The 20,013-nt window shown below is 44.4% G+C and overlaps 1 protein-coding gene across 1 annotated transcript in view; it reads right to left on the bottom strand.

Moving 5' to 3' along the window:
- Positions 1–1,943: 1,943 nt before the first annotated feature.
- Positions 1,944–20,013, bottom strand: part of LOC135282874 (uncharacterized) — a 31,744-nt gene continuing 13,674 nt past the window's right edge. Inside the window, exons 2-7 of the mRNA XM_064393068.1 lie at positions 14,963–15,957; positions 10,857–10,908; positions 10,654–10,756; positions 9,250–9,413; positions 5,217–5,462; positions 1,944–4,594 (exon numbers count right to left, since the gene is read on the bottom strand). Coding sequence (XP_064249138.1) covers positions 3,857–4,594; positions 5,217–5,462; positions 9,250–9,413; positions 10,654–10,756; positions 10,857–10,908; positions 14,963–15,957 — 2,298 coding nt within the window. The 3' untranslated portion in view covers positions 1,944–3,856. The remainder of the gene's footprint in view (positions 4,595–5,216; positions 5,463–9,249; positions 9,414–10,653; positions 10,757–10,856; positions 10,909–14,962; positions 15,958–20,013) is intronic.

Genomic DNA, 20,013 nt, shown 5'->3' with positions numbered 1-20,013 from the left:
AGGAAATGAATTATAAAAAATGCTAAGTGTGCCATATGAGGTTTAACATCAAAGACATTTCTAGACAGACCATGAATATATGTTGAAGCTGTATTTAGTCTCTGTTGGGTATTCTTTTCAGTGCTGCTGAGTTTCACTTGCTTTCATTAGGTAACTGTTGGCTTAGGACTTACCTTTTCTTTTCCCTTGCAATTCAAATTAATCTTTAATTGTTTAGAATAAAATCTACTGACTGGACTGTTTGAGTCAAATGTGTTTTGTTAGGGCTCATGTGCCACCCTCCTCAGGGGAAAAAAAAAAAAACAACCCAAGACAGTTCTGAGTAGAAAGAGTTGCAACCAACTGCTCTTAACAAAAAGAGTTCTGAAAGGAAACCTCAGTTCATGTTTTGCTACTAAGTTGTAAGTGGATTTTTCTGGCTAAATGGTATTCTAAATCTTCCAAGTTAGGATGCATTACCTGGATGTTAAATCTGTTGTTTTTCCTTTGAGCCTCCATTCCCAACCAGTTCAAGTACCTGACAGTAGAACCTCAGCACACCAGATTCTTGTCAGCTTGTATAGCTTCAGGCTTTTATTTTGGAGCACTGTTTGTACAGTGAAAAAATAGGGACCCACATATTTTTGTCCTGTTTAGTCTACCTAACACATTGGCTAGAGGGTTTGCTAGTATATTCCAGAAAAATTCATTAAAATAAAGGTGAATATTACTCCGTTTTGTTGAAAAGAATACTTCTCTTTGCTAGCTCTATAATATTTTTTTTACATTTCCCCCCCATGCAATTGTGATTGGAATGATTTTCCCCCCCTCTTCAGTGAGTGTTTGGAGTGCTTATCCCATTCACTGCTTGGTTACAGAACACAGAATCACACAGCAAACCCTGCACTGCACAAGGGTAAAACTGAATCCAAGCCCATGCATGAGGGATGAGGTTTTCTGTCATTAAAAGTGGCAGCATAGCTCTCCAAAGTAATAATAGCTGTTAGGACAAAATAAATGCCATAAGTAATACTATTTAAAAACTAATCCTAGTCAATATTTACAGCTGAGAGTATTAAAGTGCTTTATTCCACCCAGAGCTTTCAGAATTTCTTAACTCTGCGCTGTGACTTTTTTGAGGAGTTTAGGTAGAAGCTGTTTGTGTTCCTGGGGGAAAAAGAAAAGAAAATATGAGAACTTCAAAACAGTTGCTTTGGCTCTAAGAGGAGGCAAATATTTTATACATTCTTTGAAAGTACAAAATACAACACAAATACCTTTTTAGCAGTTCATTTTAGTGATCTGCTTAAAAAAAAAAAAACAAAAAAACAAAAAAAACCTAATCAAACAAAAAAAACTTCAAAAGGCAGGTCAGGAACTGAAGTCTCCCCTGGGGTACCTGCAGCACCCACCTGCAGGCACGGGGCTTCAGCATCTTCTAGTGGCATCACCTTTAAATAGTTGGTCAATCAGCCACCTCTGTTCAGAGAATAAGCAGCAGTGTTCAATATTGCATGTTCATCAGGAGCAGGGCCTCTCTCACCACATATATGTGTATATATATGTGTATATATATATATATGTGTGTGTGTGTGTGTGTGTGTAGAGCCCATGCTGCAGCCAGGGTGTCTGGTGCAGTCCCATGAATAATTGCCCATATGCTGCTGCAGCAGGCACTGGTGGATCTGAAAGGAAACACAAACTCCCACAGAAGCCTCCTGTGGCAGCAGTTGACAAACCTGGCGAGCAAAGTCTGGCCTTTGGTTATACAACAGGTAGTGGAGGAGGTCGGTGTAAACAACCACCTCACCTTCAGTCTCAGAGAAATTGGGAAGGATCTGAAAAGGAGTGTTTGCTTTTCTGCTCTTCTGCCACCACTGGGGTACCCCACACGCTCTCCTGGTGCTCTGAGGCACAGCTCAGGCTTTCAGCAAAACAAATTAAGTGTTGTTACACCATAGAAATGAGTGGTTAAACATGCTTTTATTGAAAAAGCCACTTTTTCCAGCCCTTCAAGTGTAACTATTGTCAATAATTGAACACAAGTACTTTTCAAAAGTAGGTTTTAGTATTTCAAACTTTAGAAATGTAATAAGTAACAGAACATTAAATTACAATGTATATGAATTTAATGCAGTGGAAGTTATTGTTAGAGTACTGAAGACTTCTAAATATTTTTAAAACCATAAATATATTAATCTCTTCCCTTTGAATCAAGTAGCATTAATTTAAACAACAACAACATCACAAAAAAAAAAGTACCCACCAAAAAAGAACCAACCAACATGGAGCCAGACTTTGGCACTGAGCACAGTCTGGAAATAATAAATGCAGAGACTTGTTTGCTGTTCATGTTTGAGTCAACTGCTAAAGGGCAAATGTGTTTTTGCTTCCACTGCTACCAGCTGCACAGCTTCTATGTCTAGGTAGACATGTAAACCCACAGAGAAAATATAAGGCAAAACCTACAGTCTTGTGTTGCATATCTCTGACATTAATGGTGGCAAATGGAAGCTGTAACAGCAGGTGAAATCATAAATAATTCAGTTAAATATTTCAGCAATCAGTCTTAAATGCCTTCACAGAGAAGGATTAAGATAACTGGATGCACACTGCAGCTAATACAGGGGAAGACTTGTGCAGAAGATTTCTTTCTGACACCTGTTTTATGACATACTATTGCTTTAAAACAATGTGCTGTCTCAGCTGCAAAATGCAGCTTCAGAGGGAATTGTTTCATTTAAGAAAGGAAAACAATTCTGAATTGTGGGACAAACATGCAGGAGTCTCTTGAAAAGATAGGAAAATGTCCAGGAGGAAATTAAAATACTGATGGGGTTATTAAAGGCAATAGGACTAGCAGACTTCCCTTTGGTTCAGTGTTCCATTGAATGCCCTGGATTTGTACTCAGGGAGGCACAGCCACCTAGGGTTAATTTCTAAAGAAAGTGAGCACTCAAAGTTTGCCCCACCTTAATTTTGTCTTTCAAGTCTTGCCTGCTAAAGGAAGGGGAATAGTTCTCTAGTCAATGTGCGTTACCAGCAATAAATAGCTGGTGAATATAGGATCAGAGCAGCTGCAAATATCCAAGTGTTGGATGCTGAAGACTATTCCTAGTATTTCAGTGTTTTTGTACACATGCTCCTGTTGCCATGAGGAGTCATTTAATGTAGTGGACTGAGGTGTTCTAAGCCTATGTAGACCTAACAAAGATAAAGCTACATCAGACTTTAATAGAACAAGCATCTGGTATTGGGTTGCTCAGCTTGTCTGTACACTTCTCTAAAGAGCTAGGAGATGAGATAATCTTGCTCTTTAATATTAGAGTTGCTAATGCTTGGTAAGCTTTGTGCTAGACTGCAGAAGTTATGAAATACTTAAAATGAAGTTTACAAAACTGTATGCAAACATGCATGATTGAATTCTTACCCTTGGCTTGGCAAGGCTTGGATTGTACAGGCAGAGCTATAAACAGAAGCTAACTCAGAGCTCCCAACAGAAAGACTCAAGTGATGCCACAGGGACAGGGACTGGTTGACATTTCAGATATAAACCATGGTGTAACTTTCACTCCCGTCCCAGAAAAGGGGTTCTGCACTCTGAAGTACCTTTCCAGAGGATGCTTTCTTGTACAAACTACATCCAGGTCTCATGCAGGAGAAGCAAGATGAGGTTAGTGAGCTGAAGGGGAGTTGGCATTTGTGCTGTGGTTTGTGTCCTTGTAATCTCAGTCCCAACGTGTGGGAAGCAAAGGCTGCTCTCAACAAAGCTGCCACATGTGACTGCCACACTCAACTGCTCGGCACAGCTTCTGCTCTGCTCGTGTCCCTGTTCCCTCTGGCTTTGGGAACTGATGTCTCTGTCTCTCCGAGGACATCACTGGGCTGAAGCTTGGCACAGCGTGGGGGCAGCGGGGGTGTTGCAGTTCTGTGAGGGCTCAGCACTGTTGGCATCTCCACCTGCTGAGCTCTGCTGGTCCCTGGAGGAGCTGGGGGCCTTCCCCTGGCCTTTGTATGATGTGGGGGATTTTCCCCAAAGGGAAAGGCTCGAGGTGAAGGGGGCAGAGCTGTTCCTCTCCGCAGTCAGAGCCACCGGCTGCTTCTCTGGCACGGCTGGAGCATACACAGCATTGTGCTCTGACAGGTGATCTCCACACTGACTGAGGTGTTCTGCCAGGACCAGAGGCTGCTGATCATCCCCTTCTTCAGAAATAACAAAAACGGGTTTGTTTTTATCTGTTTCCACCATAAGCTCCTTTGTTTTTGAGCCGTTGACCAAGTTGATTTTCAGTGGGTTGGAGCTCTCTAGAAGATTTTTGGGGCTTTGGCTGTTAGCTGGAGATGCTGCCCCTAGATGTCTTGAGGGATCCAAAGACCTCATATGTTTGCTGTCAGGGGAACTGGCTAAAAATCCAAAATAAGGGTTTCCAAATCTGGATTTCTTCAAATTGCAGGAGGTTAACTTTCGCTGCCTCTGTGCAGACAGAGTGAGGGGATAGGAGGCATTACTGGCAGATGAATCAGAGTAAACAGTCTCTGATGCTCCCTCTATCTCAGTGGCTGAGATTACCTTTCTGGTTGGCACACCTTGGGGTCTTGCAGCTGTAGAAAAACCCTGCACAAAATAGTACAAAATTAGCAGACATGCCATGAAAAGCAGCTCTCTCTTGAAACTTTGATTCCGGGAGAACTAAAAGTTAAAATTCCTGGTTATTTTAGAGGTAAGATGCATTCTTTAGCAAAAAACCTATGTTATTACCTTAAAAAGGAAGAAACATCCTTTATTAGCTTTGTAACAAGCTGTTGGTTTGATGACTACAGTCAGTGAGACCCAGATATCCCTGCCACACCTACGGATTCCTTGCAGTGCAATAATAATACATCAATTATAATAAATTCAAGGCATAACCAGGGGAAAAAGCACATGTCAGAACACTCAATGAGATAATCTTGTCTGAAGGCATTTTTTAATGTTCTTCTGGACTGGGGATAATTTCTTAACCAGGTGCCAACTGCTGGAAAATACAGCTGCTTAATATTGTAGGAAAGCCTGGCTAAATTACAATATAAATAGGCCAGAGACTTTCCCATACACCAAGGAAGGTGGACTGAGACGTGTTTGCACTGCAGGACAGAGAGGTGAGGCCCTGGCCAAGGCACAAATGTGTCCCATCAGTGAACAGTGGGGAAACACTGGAGCTGAGACCCCAACACCCTCCCCTCCCTGCAGGACTCACACTGCTGTCAACCAGCTTTGTGAAGGGGCTGTTGGTGCTCCAGCTGCACCATTTCTTCTGTAGCTGTGGTATTGGAGCCAGGAGGTCGTGGAAGGTGCGGGCGCTCCAGGTGCGCTGCCTGGGACAGGGATGCTCCAGCTGCACGTTCCCCTTCTCAGCAGCCTCTGCTCCTGCAGCTGTGGGGTGGGAGCTCAGCCAGTCAGACACAGAGGCCGGGCTTGTCACGCTTCTTTTCAGGTTTTTGTCCTGAAAAGAGTAAATAAAGATCGTTTGTAGGCATCTTTCATCAAAACATTTTTAAAACAGTGTGGAAACAGGCTGTTGGTGCAAGAGAGTGATTGATTCAGTCGTTCTCAGAGGACTCAGGAATGAAACATCTCTTCATTGTTCTTCCAGTGTGCTGAAGAGCCTGAAGCTCACTGGCTTCCCTGGAGGAAAGTTTTATCTTGCTCCCCCAGTTTCGGGTTTAAAGCTTAAGTGGGAAATTTCAGTTATGTAAGATATAGTCCTACAACCCTCACTAAATATATGAAATATCTACAGCTTAATTTTACTGGAAGTATTTGACAGATCAGAGCCATAAACTTCACTGTGTAAAACAGAATTCTTCTGCTCTGCTTGGTTCTTGGAAGGCTCCAGATGTGTCTGTCTGGGGAAATAAAACTTAAGGGGGATGGAGCCTACTCAAAGAAATCCCAAAGCAAGCAAGAAGAGAATCAGGAGTCTCAAAAATGCACAGTTTGGGAGAAAAGACTGAAGTAAGTGGTGTTCTCTATCCTCTGTAAAGGATGAATTAAAAATAATAAAAAATAAAGAGAAAGGAAATAATCTGTTATCAGCATCTGTGCTGAATAGAACAAGAAGCACAGGAACTGGATTGGAGCCAAGGAGATTTGCATTTCACATAAAAAATGTTGTTCAGGTGGACAACATGCTTTAGGAGTAGAACAAGACATCCAGACAGCTGTAAAATTGGCATCATCAGAAGGTGAGACTACACTAAACTGCTGTCACCAGCCCTGTCAATGAGCAGAGTTGATCAGACATGGGAATGAACTATAGACAAACATCTCTTCCATACTTTATAAGTTCTGATGTTGCATTTGAAATCACAATTTTTTTCCTTAATATTTGATATGAGCTTAGAGCCAGGAAAGTTAGAGAATTCCTGACATTCCTATGAATCTCCTTTCATTCTTACTAACACTTCACCTGTTATTTAAGCCTCCCGTTACACAACTCTGTACATATTTTTAATTTTCAGCTGTGCGAATATGGTTGTCATGAGAAGAATGCAAAATCCCTATTCCTAAAGTTTACACAGTCCTTAAAGACTGTCTGAAATAAATCCCACAGTGTCCTGGATTTCAAAATCCTGAGAAACCAGAAACATGTAATTCGTTATTTCTGAGAATCTGAATCTCCCGAGTTTCTGCAAATCAAAGAAACTATTTAGTGAATGTGTCATATTGGAAATGGATGGGCAGGGAGGCAAGAAATTAGCACTAGATCAGAAAAAGAAACTCAGTGGGAAGCCAGGAGAGGCATTGGGCTCAGGATAAGTTGGTTTCAATATTAAGCTCCTAGTCTAAGATTTTATTAAAGGGACAATCTTTATTTATAAATTTTTAAGCTGCCTGTCTTCTCCTTAGTGGCCCCTTCAAGCTGTCTTGGGATTTATTATTCTAATATTATTATAAATACCTCAAAAGTTATGTAAAAATTAGCCACTGGTATTGAGATAGGTACACTGGAGGTAACTGGGAAGATAAAGAGTGTGTTTTCTAGACTTTGGAAAATGTTTTGGCAATAAATGTTTGTAAAACTTCCATGATCATACCCTTTACTCAAACCTTTGCATCTGAAACTTGCAGTGTCTGATCAGAAAACAGAGATCAGTCATAAGTCAGCCAAAGGGTGAATGATGCCTTAAACCAAAGGGGATTTAGCAAGCCATGACTACTGGAGGACACCTGGAATCTCCCCAAAAGCCATCCCACCCTCCATTTCCTCACACCAATCACAAACAGGTTTTTTTTTGCTCTCCCAGCTCTTCCCTCACAACACAGGACTGGTGTCTTCAAATAGGTTTGAAAAGCTGCAGAGCAAAAGCCACTTAACCACTGGCTCAGGCCCAGCTGAGCTCAGGCTCACACTTGGTGGGAGCACAGAACCAAGCAGCCACACACAATTTCTCAGGGAAGAGGTCAAGATATTTTTTTTTAATGAAAGCTCCTTATAATTTAACAAATTCTAGTCAAGCATTTTGCATGAGGTGAGTCTGCTGGCATTATTTACTGTACTGTGAAGGCTCAGGATTTCACACATGTTTTCACAAGGGGATAACTGCTCAGCTCCTGCCAAGGAACGGGCTGTGCTCCAGCAGATATCTCATCCCACTGCCTGGTGCTGGCCACAAAGCCACACACCACATCCCCTGTGAGCCTGGAGGCTGGCTGGCCAGCAGCATTTCACACCCTAAAAATACACACCTAAAAATTCAACTGTAAACACGTCTGACATCCAGGAGCCCTCAGTATCCAGTGGCCTGATGAGAACCTGTTTGAGGGCAGGTTTGTAATTAGTCTGCTGTGCTCAATTTCTACAGGATGGTCCTCAGCTGTGGGAAAAGACCCAGGGCTTTAAAAAGGCCCTGCCATGCTTCCAGCCTTGGTTCCTTGAGGAATTTGGTTGGGAGTATTGCCTCACTTGTGTGCTGCATGGACATCACTGAGGAGATGCTTTCTGACTTAATAATGTGCTTACTTTTTTTGCTTATTTTCACTGTTTTAGCACTCTTTTATTTTTTTATGTATAAATGCCCTCTGAAGGCTGCTTGCAGAAGCAATATCAGAATAGAAATGGGGTGTGTATGTGTATTTGTTCCTTCTGACTAAAGTGGAGAAAAGGGGCAGGAAAATGGTTTTCCCTGCTGCCTAGAAGCTGGATGTGTGTGGGGTTGCCACCAGGTGAAGCTCTCTGCTTTGGAAAGGACCAGGTTTGTTCAAGGGTGCCCAGTCTGGCTACAACTCCCAGTGCCCTGCTCCACAGAAGGTCAGGTTCAGGCAAGGGAAGGCTCCAGAGCTATTTTCCTTTCTTTCCCCCTCTCTGTTCATCAGGGTGGCCAGCTGGAGGCAAAGCTCAGCACGTGTCTTACACCAGTGTAGGAAAATCCTGACCAGCCTGGCCTCCTGGCTAATTTCCTAATCAAGTGCAGGGATACAGAATGCTTTTGTTTTGTAAACTGTGACAGAAGTATTACACAGCCTGTCCTGGGCATGTGAGTTCCTTGTGCTGGTTGTTTATCCTCTTGTGGGAAAGAGACAGGGCACTGGAGAAGAGAGTATTGACCTGGGAAAGGCTTTGGCAGACACTTGCAGTGGATGTGCTCTGTCTGCACTCACTCGGGGTTGAAGAGGTGACAGCCAGACCTGAGGCTTCTGAGCCATCATCTGTCTCTAAACAAATAAAGGACCAGGAGTCCAGGGGAAAGAGCTAAAATAAGAGAGAACCTGCTGGATCAATTCAGGTTTCTGTCTGTGAATTTGTGAGGGCCTCAGTGCTTTCACTTGAAGTATTTGATTTTTTTTTTTGGAGCCTAAGCTGTTAATTTTCACATCAGCTTGGTGAGAGGCTTTCTGGCAAGCTGAGGAGCTGAGTAACTTCCCTGATCCCTTGGAGTGGGGGGCAGGAGTAGGTCTGAATCTCAGGTCTTTCATTTGCTACAGGTGGTAATTTAATGGAACATCAGCTTTGCCAATTAACACTTCTGCAGGTTGGTCCTACTGTCTGCTGGCAAGCATCTCCATGATTTGCTAGTAGGGTTCTGCATTTGATCTTCCCAAAGCTGGGAAGATATAGACTCAGGGATCACAGCCCACATCATTTGATGACAGCTCAGCTTGAGGGGTAGAACTGCCTGGTTCAGTCCCTGCCTTTCTAGAAAGTGTGAATTAGGCAAAAATGGACAGGTATGACAAGTGCTGTCCAAGAGACACATCCTGCAGCCTGCTAGAGATGCTGGGGAATGTACCTGTATCCTGTAGGTGGTAAAGCTCAGCCCACTGGTGCCAGGTCCAGCAGAAATGATAAACACTTCATCACTCCCAGTCTCAGTGGTCACTGCAGAGATGGAGGAGGGCACATCTGGGTCAGTGTCCTGAGGAGACCGTTCTGTGCTGCCTCTGCAGGAAGTGACTGAGAAAGGAAAAAAATCAATAAAGATTTTTGCTCTGCTTGCAAGTGTCCAAAACATCTGTTTCCAACTCCTCCATAACAAACCCTCATCTCTCCCTCCCTCACCAGACAATCTAGAACAGCCTTTGGCTGGCTGTTGCACCAGCCAGAACAAAATTCAAGTCAACTGTTTGCTCTCCTGAAACTGCAAGCTTTTAAAAACAAAACAAAAGAGAAGAAACACCCTTGGGTGTGCTTTCTAATACAAACAGACATGAACTGAAATTCCTTGTGTTAAACACATGAGGCTGTGCTGCAGATCAAAAACTTGCAAACTTGCTCAACTCATTATTTATTTTTATTTACTCATACCTGCTAATATTGGGAGCTGTGGTTTTTGGTTAAACCCCAGTGAATCTGCTCCTACAGGCAGCCTGATGCTCCAGGGACTGACATGGAGGGGGAATGTGTGTCTGCATGTGTCCCCAAGGCCTGACCTCTTGTCCAGGCAAGGAGAACTCTGGCCACAGCTCCTCAAGAAGGAGATGGGAAGCTGTCATGGCTGGAAGTACAGAATTAGCTTTTTATGGAGGTACCCTTGTGAGAGCTGAGTGTGTACCATCACTGGGAAACTGAAGGTGTGTCACAGCACAGCATAAAGCCACTCCCTGATGGCCTCCACTAACCAAAGGGGCACTGGGACAGTTCATGTGTTGTGACTCAGAACTGCAGCAAGTGACATTCTCTGCAGCTTGGCTGGGATGCTTTTTCCTGGAAGCACACTGTGAGGTAAATGTCACCCAAAGCAGCTCCATCCACACAGACCCACAGAAACAGGGAGCTCTGGGAGCTGGAGTTGGCCAGAGACAATCTGAGCATTCTAAAACCCATCCTTTCTGGACAAAGTTAGGCCCAGGGCAGGTGAAACTCCTCCCCAGTTCGTGGGTCTGTGTAAGCTGTTTGTGGCAGCCTGAACCCAGCACATTTGCTCTGCTAACCCAGTGTCTCTGCAGTGCCATGTGCTGTGACAGCTTGTGTTGGCAGCGCGCTGGAGCCGTGCTTGCGCGAGCTCCTTGCCAGGGGAATTACCCTCCCAGGGAGGGGGAGCAGCAAGGGACAGTGCCCACAACAAAGGCTTTCTGCTGTGGAGCAGCTCTCCAGCTGTGCATGGGCGAGACAGTGGCCAGGGCTGTGGGGAAGGAAGGCTCTGGGGCAGTGCCCAGGGCTGCCCTGACCCGCTCCGGCCCATGCCCGCACTCACCCGCCTGCTCCCGGCTCACAGAGTGGTTGTTGTTTTCATTCTCCCGGCTTGGCACCACCAGCTGGAGCTCATTGATATCGACAGTGGAGCTCTGGATCCTGTTCTACAACTCAGAACATGCCCCAGTAAACATCGTCAGATAAACAGTGCAACAGCCAACATGAAAGAGAGAAAGAGAAATTGCTGAAGCCATGAGCACTAACCTCCTGGTCACTGCATGCGTTGGATGAGCTCCTTTTGGGGCACGTTCTCTGCCTGAAAAGGAGAGACAGCAACAACAACAACAAGCCCTCGAGTGAGTTAAAGATCCACAGCAGGAAAGTTCTCGGCTCTGCTCATCCTGCGAGGGGAACCCAGCAGGTTATGAGCATCCAAAATACTTGCCAAGACTCAAGGCAGCAAGGCCTGTAAACAAGGGGAGAAAATTATATGCTCATGTGGTGGAAAGTCAGCTGAAGAAGAGAAGAAGCTGTCATGTTCTTCCTCTGCTCACTGCAAAAGCAGGAGCAGAGCTCAGACCTCTGCCAAGTCCCACCAGGCTCCCCTGACAGCTGCTCCTTCACATCAGTAACTGAACAGCAGGACTGAGATCCTTCAGTCTGGGCAGTGACATCCCTCCTGTCCTGCTAGACAGAATATTTCATCTGCATAGCTAATACTGCATACTGGGTTATATTTAGCAAGCACAGAGCATCAGATGCTGCTCATTTGTGTGGCTGTTTCAGTAACAGGCAGTGCTGTGGCAGTGATGATGGGATGAACGTGCCTCTTGGCTGAAGGGAGACACACGCATGTTCTTAGCCTTTTTTTCACAATTTTACTAAAACTGAGATTATGAAACAACTAGTGTTATAAACTTTTGGATGGATAAGACTCAAAGATATCACAAAGAAAGGCTGGCACTGGTGATGATGACTGAAACAAGAGTAGTCTGTGCCCAATGGTTCTCCAGGGGACACTGCAGACACGGGCGAGCACTAGGCACTGACTGATGGGATGCAACCCAGGTTATTGCAAAGGGAAATTCTGACCCGAGGTGATGGATGGGCAGCAGGCAGTGACTGGCAGGGCAGCTTGGGTGGGGAGAGATGGCAGCACTGAAGGCTGGATGGAGTCACTGCACACTCAAGGGTTGGGAGGCTATGCAGATGTAAAGCGCAGCTGCAATTCATGGGTTGCAACCATACAGCAAAAGTTTAACTGCATGGGACAGGATTAAAATTAAATAAAATGGATGTATCTGTTGTTCCTGGGGCTTGGGAAAGAAAATAAAAAATCCCCCATTACTCGAGCCAGGCTTCATGGCCAAAAGTAATTAGAATTATTGGCCAACTAACAACTGAAGCTTTCATTCCCTCCCCAAGTAGAAAACAAAAGCTGCAGTGTGGCAGAGACTTGGAGTTTCCCCAGAGAGCTTTGCCCTGCTCAATGCAATGAGCCTGAGCAGATACTGCTGATGACTTGGTGCACTGGAGTGGCAGTGGCTGCCAAGCCCATCCCAGGCCATTTCTACTCCTGGCAAGGCTGAGCCTGCTACTTTTAGCTAAGCAAGAGCAGCAGATAGAAATGGGAAAAAAAAAATCAACAGCTGAACCTGGTACCAGAGGAATAAATAAAGTATGAAGAGAAAAGAAAGTTGAGGGCAAGTTTACAAGGCCAAGAGCTTCCAGGTTCCTCTTGGCATCCCCTGCAGTGCCCAGTCCAGCCAGGACAGTGTCCCTGTGCCTCAGGGGGGTGGTCCCAGCTCTGGGTCTGCTGCACTGGTAAAGCAGCAGCATCCCCCCCCTCAGCCCACCCCGTGCCACCCTGGCATTTTCTGCAGGGAGGACAGACTGTGGCTAATACACATTTGACACCTCATTTCAAGCCCCTATTTAGGACAAGAAGCATAAAATAGAGCTTGATGGGCTCAATCTAAAAGAAGTTTAATGCTTAGTGCTTAATGGTCTCAGCAGTCTTATTCTGAGCTGCATTAAAACCCCACAGCTGTGAGCTGTAGGCGAGCTCCAACCAGTGCCAGAGGTTCTGGGGCCAGACACCAATACCCTTACAGCAAAGAGGGAGAAAAGGCTCTTCCAGTGCAACACAGGTGAGCTAACTCAGCACAGGTCATGGCATCACTTCCACCTGGTCTCACTTAAATGCTCTGACAAAAAACAGAGTGGTGTAATCGAGGCTTCCCAGGAACAGCATGCAGGGAATACAGGAGGCTGGGACAGCAAACACCCTGTCAAGAGGCTAAAGGAGCAGGGGGAGTCTCTATTTACATTATTTACATTCAGTCAATAGCTGGCTGAGGTATAGGTATCATCTTAAAAAAAAGAAAAAATAGTTGCAGAGCAATGAAGAGTAATAAATGCCAGTGTTAAAAGAAGCAAGCCTATTGCTGTGCCATAGGGACCCCTGTAGGATGTATTCCCAGTGACCAGAACACACAAACATTGGTGTGTGGGGCTGAAGCCCTGAGAACTGTTTTTTCTGTTGGTCAGCAAGAGCAGAACATTATTTTGTAAACATCTAACAAGCAAAAAGCCAAACTGTGAATGTGAGCAGCATGGCCTGACTTTCTAAACAGGCTTTGCAGAGGAAACCTCAGCCAGTGGAGCCTCAGATGGCCAGTGCACTTTTTGGGTTGAATAATACTCTGCTTCATGGATTGTTACAGTGAAATTAAATAGGGGTATTGGAGCAAGAACAGCCTACTCAACATGTGTATCAGCCCAGACTGCTGCCATAGCAAAGGGAGCCTGTTTCTGTCTCTTTTGAAGATTGGCAAGGGTATAAAAATAAAGTATTTGGTATCTGGAAGACATTTTCCACCAGACTTTTTCCTTTAGAGCTAGCAAAAAATTGTGGTCTAAATTAGTGCTCTGCAAGCTCTTTAAAAACAAAAAGGTTAGTTAAATGTAATACATGCAAGTTTAACTCTTACAGCTGCAGAAGCTCAGACCCTGAAAGCAGGAATTTCTATATATACAGAACAGAGATGATATTTAAGGTTCACCACTGTGCCCATGTTCTCTGGTGCCCAGTGGGATTGGCCTGCATTTCGTGTTTATTCTGCCAGAGCTGAAATGCAGCCTCCATCAGGACAAGGAAAACCAAATGGCTCTGCCAAACCAGCCCCGGTGTCCAGGGGTGTCTGGGCAATCCTGAGCCTCTGGGGCTGGAGGATTCACACTGGATGAGGCAGGGGATGCAGGAGGGGAGAAACCAGAGCAGCTGCTTGATGGCTCTGGGAAATGAACACTCCTGCCAATACCCAGCCCAGAGTGGAGCCCTGCAAGGGGCACTGCTCGTTTCAGTTTACCTGATGTTTTCATGGAAGTCAAATCATTTGGAAAACGGTGTTTATTTTGACAAAAACCTGGGGAGAATGGGCTCTGTTTTGAATTTGTTGGAAGGGAGAGGAATAAATCACTGTTTCTACAAAAATGTTTTCACTAGGGAGTTGGAAAAATGCAAACATATGCTGGGGGGCGGAGAAGTGTTCCTTGGATAGATATAGAGAAAAGAAATACATAAAAGAAAAGCAATTGACTGGAGAGGCATGCTTGTGTAACTGTTAGCATTTAACTAGTTAGCATCAGGACCTGGAAAAAACCCAGCCTGACCACCAGCTCATTTGACTGGATTGTTTTGGATTGCATTTGGGAACAATGAGAGCTACTGCAGCATGGCTCTGGGCTCTTCCCCAGCATCAAAGGGATGTGCAGATCACACTGAATGCATTGGATTTAGAATTTCTGCACAGTCTCTTGGATAAAATATGCTACAGATGGGAAAATATTTTTAAATCTTAATTCTATGTGGTAATGCTTTGGTTATTATTTACTTTTCTGCAGAGTGCTAGTGATAGTTAGTTGGAGCCAAACTGTGGGATCTCTGTGAAAAGATGCAGTGACTGTCAGCTCAGACTGCTCAGGAGACTCAGGGAAGGATGATCTTTCTCTGCTGATTTTGTCCATCAGCTAAAAGCTGAGGTTTAAAGGCACCACTGCCATTGAAGCAAAAAAATGTCCAGGAAAGTCCTGACTATTCAGGTATTTCTGCAGGAAAAAGAAAATAAATCTGAGGTACAGGAGCTGTAGAAGTAGGAAAAAAACCAGAAGCCATGGGCAGGAGCAGTGAGGGACATTGACTTACTCTGTACCCACTTCACCACATTTGGAGGACAGCAGGAGTTAGCAGAGCAAAGGAAAGGCAACTCTTCTCTGGAAATCTAACTCTTCTCTGGGAATGTAGCTCTTTTCTGGTCATTTCCCTGTGGATAATGTCACACGCTTCCAAGGCTCTGGCATCACCTTACCTGCAAGCTACGCAGAGGGCAGAGAGCAAAGCAAGAGCAAAGACAACAATCCCTGTTCCAATTGCCAGCACCATCATGTTTTCCTTCCTCTCCTGCCTCACAGCATCCACAGTGCTGGGGTCAGTGATGTTCCTGTACTCGAAGAGCATGGCAAAGCCTCGGCCCCGGTCCGTGGTGGTGATCAGCTCCATGATGACCTCCACCATTTCCAGAGAGGAACCAAACACCATGGTCTTGTTCACAGGGGAATTTGGGCCGCAGAAGCGAGAGGAAAATGTGATGAGATCAGAAACGTATAATACATCATGGGGACAGACATCCACTGCTGACTGAGGGCTGGAGGAGACCTCCACGGGCAATGCTGTTGAGGGAAGAGCCCAGGTCTCTGCTGGGACTTCATCTCTCTCACTAGCAGCTAGGTGGGCAAGCAACATCTTCCCTTCCAAATCCTCTCCTGTTTCCAGGCCACTGGTATTTTGCCTCTGCACTGAGGCACCACCAGCCACAGGGAATGGCAGCTCCTCTGGCTGAGCCTTGGTCACTGCTTTGGGTTCCTTCATCTGCTTCCACTGGTTTTCTTCAGATGCTTGTTTGGCTTCATTTTTTTTTGAGATGGTTCCTGGAAGTTCATCCAGGTGACCAGCAAGGTCCTTTGCCTGGTCCCCAGTGCTGCTCAGATCCTGAGCCACCTTTGATGTCGAGGTCCAGAGAGAGGGTTTTGTGGTGTGGACAGAAAAGTCCAGGTTTTCCTCAAGAGAAGGCATGTCCTTATTTTCTGTTGTAGCAGGGGCTGAAAAGCCATCCCAGGGGGTTGGAGTTTCACTAGAGCTCTCAAAAATGTCAAAGTCAAATATTTCCAAGATGAGATGAGTTCTCATGGGAATGAAAAACTGCCAGACACAGTGTGTCCCTGGGTAGTAGTTGTTTGGAAAACCTGGTGACAAAATCAGGCCTCTTTCCATTGATTCCACCACTGCACCACAGGAGTAATACACCTGGGAAATAAAACAAAGAATCTTACATCTTGCCATAGATTATATCCAGAATTCAGTCTGCCAGACCAATGGAAGTTCCAGCTCTTTTCTTTCCCTTCAGAGACTGGTTTAAGATACCCCCAAGACAGAGAAATTCATTAAGCTTGTGCAAATTTTAGCTCCTGCTTTTGTGGAGCATCAATCTAATATGGGAAGGCACTCTTAGAGACTAAGGAAGTGTATATTGGATGGTCAACCTCCAAGAGAAATATCACCCACGTAAGTAATTCACATAATTCTCACTTCCTACTACTGGTAATTTGTGCTGTTGGCAAACATACAACTTTTTGACCACACAAATATGTTGCCCTAAACAGTTGGTTGTGTGAGAAAAATCTTAAGAAGCTAAAGGGAAAATGTGTCACAGCATTTAAAACTCTGTGTTATTTTCATTACAAAAACATTTTCATGTAAAAAAAGAATCTTTGCATTGATGATCACCCATGATTCATCCAACCAACTCATCTTCTGTTTCAAGGGCACTCAGCCTTATTTACTTCAGTAAAATGTAGCTGCTTTTGATTGGACAAATTGTCTCTTTTTCAAATGCAAAGCCTCTCAAAATAGTGACAGCAGATACCAGCTCTCACCAGTAAACCAGCAACCAACATGCATTTTACATAACACAGTGACAGTTCCATGCAAATCTGCTATTTCTTCCTTCTCCGCAAATAGCCTCCAGCCTCCAAGAAGGAAGGAAGTCCATAAATGGTGGCACTAACCCCCATTCTGTGCTCTTCTAAAGGTGCATGAGGCTGCTTTTGCACATCATATTTACAACTACCTTCTCCCAAAGCCACTCTCAGAGCCTTTCCTCAAGATTCTTTCATAAATTTGCAGAGCACAGAGCCCAGTCTGTGCCTTAGGCAATTGTTTTTGAAAAGGGAAAGAAAAAAAAAACAGAAGTGCTTAGGTCACAAGCCTGGTCTAGAAGCATGGGTTTATGAGCATTAATTGGAAAAGAAAGGGAATGCTTTGGGTTTGGTGTGGTTTTTTATTGGAAATTATTAGTTGTCTTGGTCTGTTATCTATTTAAACACAAAGGAACTTGGCAGTAGAACAAACGAAGCTTATGAAGTCCATATAAAGCCACAAAGATCAAAATACTCCAGATTTTTTTTCTCTTGGTCCCTCCCCTTGGCTTATATTGAAATAGAAAGAAAAAAAATGCAACACCAAATGTTAAAAGCTCTAAAATAGAAACAAAAAGCCAGACCTGTTCTACAAGGCACAACCTTTGTTTTCCAGCAGGTGCTGCTCATATTCTGGGGGATTTCAGGGTGGATGCAGGATGGCCACAGAAAAGGACCAAAACAGTAACGTGGGTGGAAACTGTGTTCTGTATTCAACTTGGAATCCAATATTTGACTTGTAAAAGTGTCATCTAAATCAAAGCTTATGTTAATTACAGTGGAATAAACTACAGGCTGCTCATTTAAGGCACCTGGGCTGGATTATGGCTGGAAGTCTCAAGTGGAAAAGAAACCACATTCATTGCCACACACATATTATTCTCTGCCTAATGCCTTAGGAGTCCCACATGTAAAACCAAAACATATTCATAGAAATGTACTAATCTTTTCTCCAAGAGGTAAAATGTTCAGTTTCAGTATGGATTAGTTAATTCATGGGGAATCCAGGGGAAACAAGCAAAACTTTATGTCAATTTAAGAGGCTACAGGTCATAACAGATACATTTACTAATTCACATCAGAATTATAGTTACAGTTGTTGCCACTTGGATTTTACTGAAAACTTGCTGGTTTCCAGTGAATATACTCCTCTTTCCTCAGGGAGAGGATGCCTCTTACACTTGGAAGAAGAATAGAGGGATTTTCTGTTACTTCTCTTGTATTCCTTCCCTTCAACCCAGCATATCAGTGCAGTCTTGCCTTTGTTCCACACTAATCAGCTGAGCTCACTTTTGAACAAGTATTTGCACAGGAATAAACAGTAAACACCACCCAACTTTTGCACTAAAATATGTGCCCAGTTTAGGAGGCAGAATGTGCACCAGAACTGCTGCCCTCGCAGGGCGGCACTCCTGGGTGTGGGAGGATCACAGATTGGCTCAAGCCTCCTTAAATTAGCAGTGATTGAGGGCTGAGATTTTGTTTTGGGGAATAAGTGAACTGATCCAGTTGCCTTTTTTCAGACACTGAGAAGGCGCTTGGAGGCGTTCACAGCCCCTCCTCTACTACCAGGAGACTTTGTTCACACCCCAGAGCTGCAGCCGCCAGATCAGAGGGTCCTGTGGGATTCAGCTCCAGAGTGCTGAATGGGGAAATGCATCCCCCCCAGATCCCTCGCCCCCACCCTCAGGATAAGCTCCTTTCCTGCCTTCACTTTCACTCAGATCTGTCAAACTGTCATCATTTCAGGAGGAATATCTTGCACATTCTGTGTACATCCAAGGAGTCTCAGATGCAAGGTGCCTCTTGAGCCACCAGCTGGTTGCAATAAAAACCCCAAGAGCTGCCCTGCACCCCCAAATCTGGGCAGAGGGGGAAGTGCAATGTGTGAATTCCAGAAGTAGGGCTGAAAGGTTGTGGGGGAATTGTTAATTTATTATGGCTTCTGAGACCAAAAAGATTCGAGACTTGCTCTGAGATCAGGGGAAAAAACCACATGGGACAGAAAATGCAAGATAGATCTGAGGGAAGGGGAGGGGGAAGGATTTCTGATTAGTTTATAATCCCAACTGAATGAATGACAAAATGGTTTTGTTCATTTGAATCACCCATTATGAACCCTGAGTTTTGCCAATTAGACACAGATGTTCCCTTCTGCAGCAAACTGCAGGCTTGTGGGCTTTTGACAGATGCATGCGAAAAAAATTGGCACATTTTTAATCTTTGCAAATGATAGGTTGTTTTCTTTTTAAAAACAACACTTGATATATGCCCACACCAATTAGGTGAATTATGAGCAGGGAGAACCAGATTACCAGTCCTGTTTGTCTGCTTTCCAGTACTTTACTCTCTGGCCAGAGATTCCAAATGTTTCCAACAGTTGTGTTGAACTGAATCTCCAGTCCATCGTGATCAGACAAATCCCATCTGCCTTCTGTGCTGGGGGAACTGGGGAACTGCATTTAGTATGTTTAAAAGTAACTCAAATCTCAGCTACTGCTCCTTGGCCATAGACACAATGGTTGGCTATTTCAGAGCATGCCAAGATGTTGCATTTCCCCCTTTGACACTACACAGCCCTCTCAAAAGCTTAAATCTTGTGCCATTACTAAAAAATGCCCCATTGTCATGTACTTACCTCCTCCTGTGCTGGTGTTTGGATGAGAAGTTAATATTGACATCAGCTTTGAGCTATTTTAGATACACATGTGCAAAGAGTTATAAGGCACCAGGAAACACAGGGCTGAGGAGTACAAGGAGGACCTTGTGCTTGTCCCTCAAAGGTGACAGTGGAAGTGGTGCTCTGGTGGTGCTGAGAGTGCCCTGCTGCCCTCTGAAGAGCACATCTGCAGCAAACCCATGTGTGATGCAGCTGTAGGGAGTTTTTCTTACAAATAAAGCTGGGCTAGAACAGATGTGGCCAGAAGTGACTGCACAACACTGCTCAGGAATCTCACTGCACACACCAGCTCCCAAAGACAGAGGAGCCCCTGCTGTGTTACACAGGGGTGCAGCACAAAGCCAGGGTGTCACAGCTTCAAACTGGATTCTGTACATCAAAGAGCTCTTGAGAAGCAGGAGGCACTGATGAAAAGCAGAATTCCCATGCATAAAAAGGAGAAAATTATTGTTTTGGGCAGATGGGATTTTACCATAAGGCCCACCCAAGAATATGCACTGGGAAGAGTAGTTGTCATCATCTGATATATAACATAACTCTTAACTCTGCTCTCCACTCACACTACACCTACAAATGCAGGCCTGGAGCCTCTGCATTCTTCCTGTAGGAACATTGTCAGGGAATCAACACATTCTAAGGGAATCCTCCTCTCTACATGACTAATTTAATTTAATAATGTAATTATCTCCCTTGAGTCACAATTAC

Source organism: Passer domesticus, chromosome 17 (genome assembly GCF_036417665.1).
Source record: "Passer domesticus isolate bPasDom1 chromosome 17, bPasDom1.hap1, whole genome shotgun sequence".
NCBI classification, from domain to species: Eukaryota; Metazoa; Chordata; class Aves; order Passeriformes; family Passeridae; genus Passer; species Passer domesticus.
The sequence above is the reverse complement of the archived record's forward strand: the minus strand, read 5'-3'. Positions and strand labels throughout refer to the sequence as shown.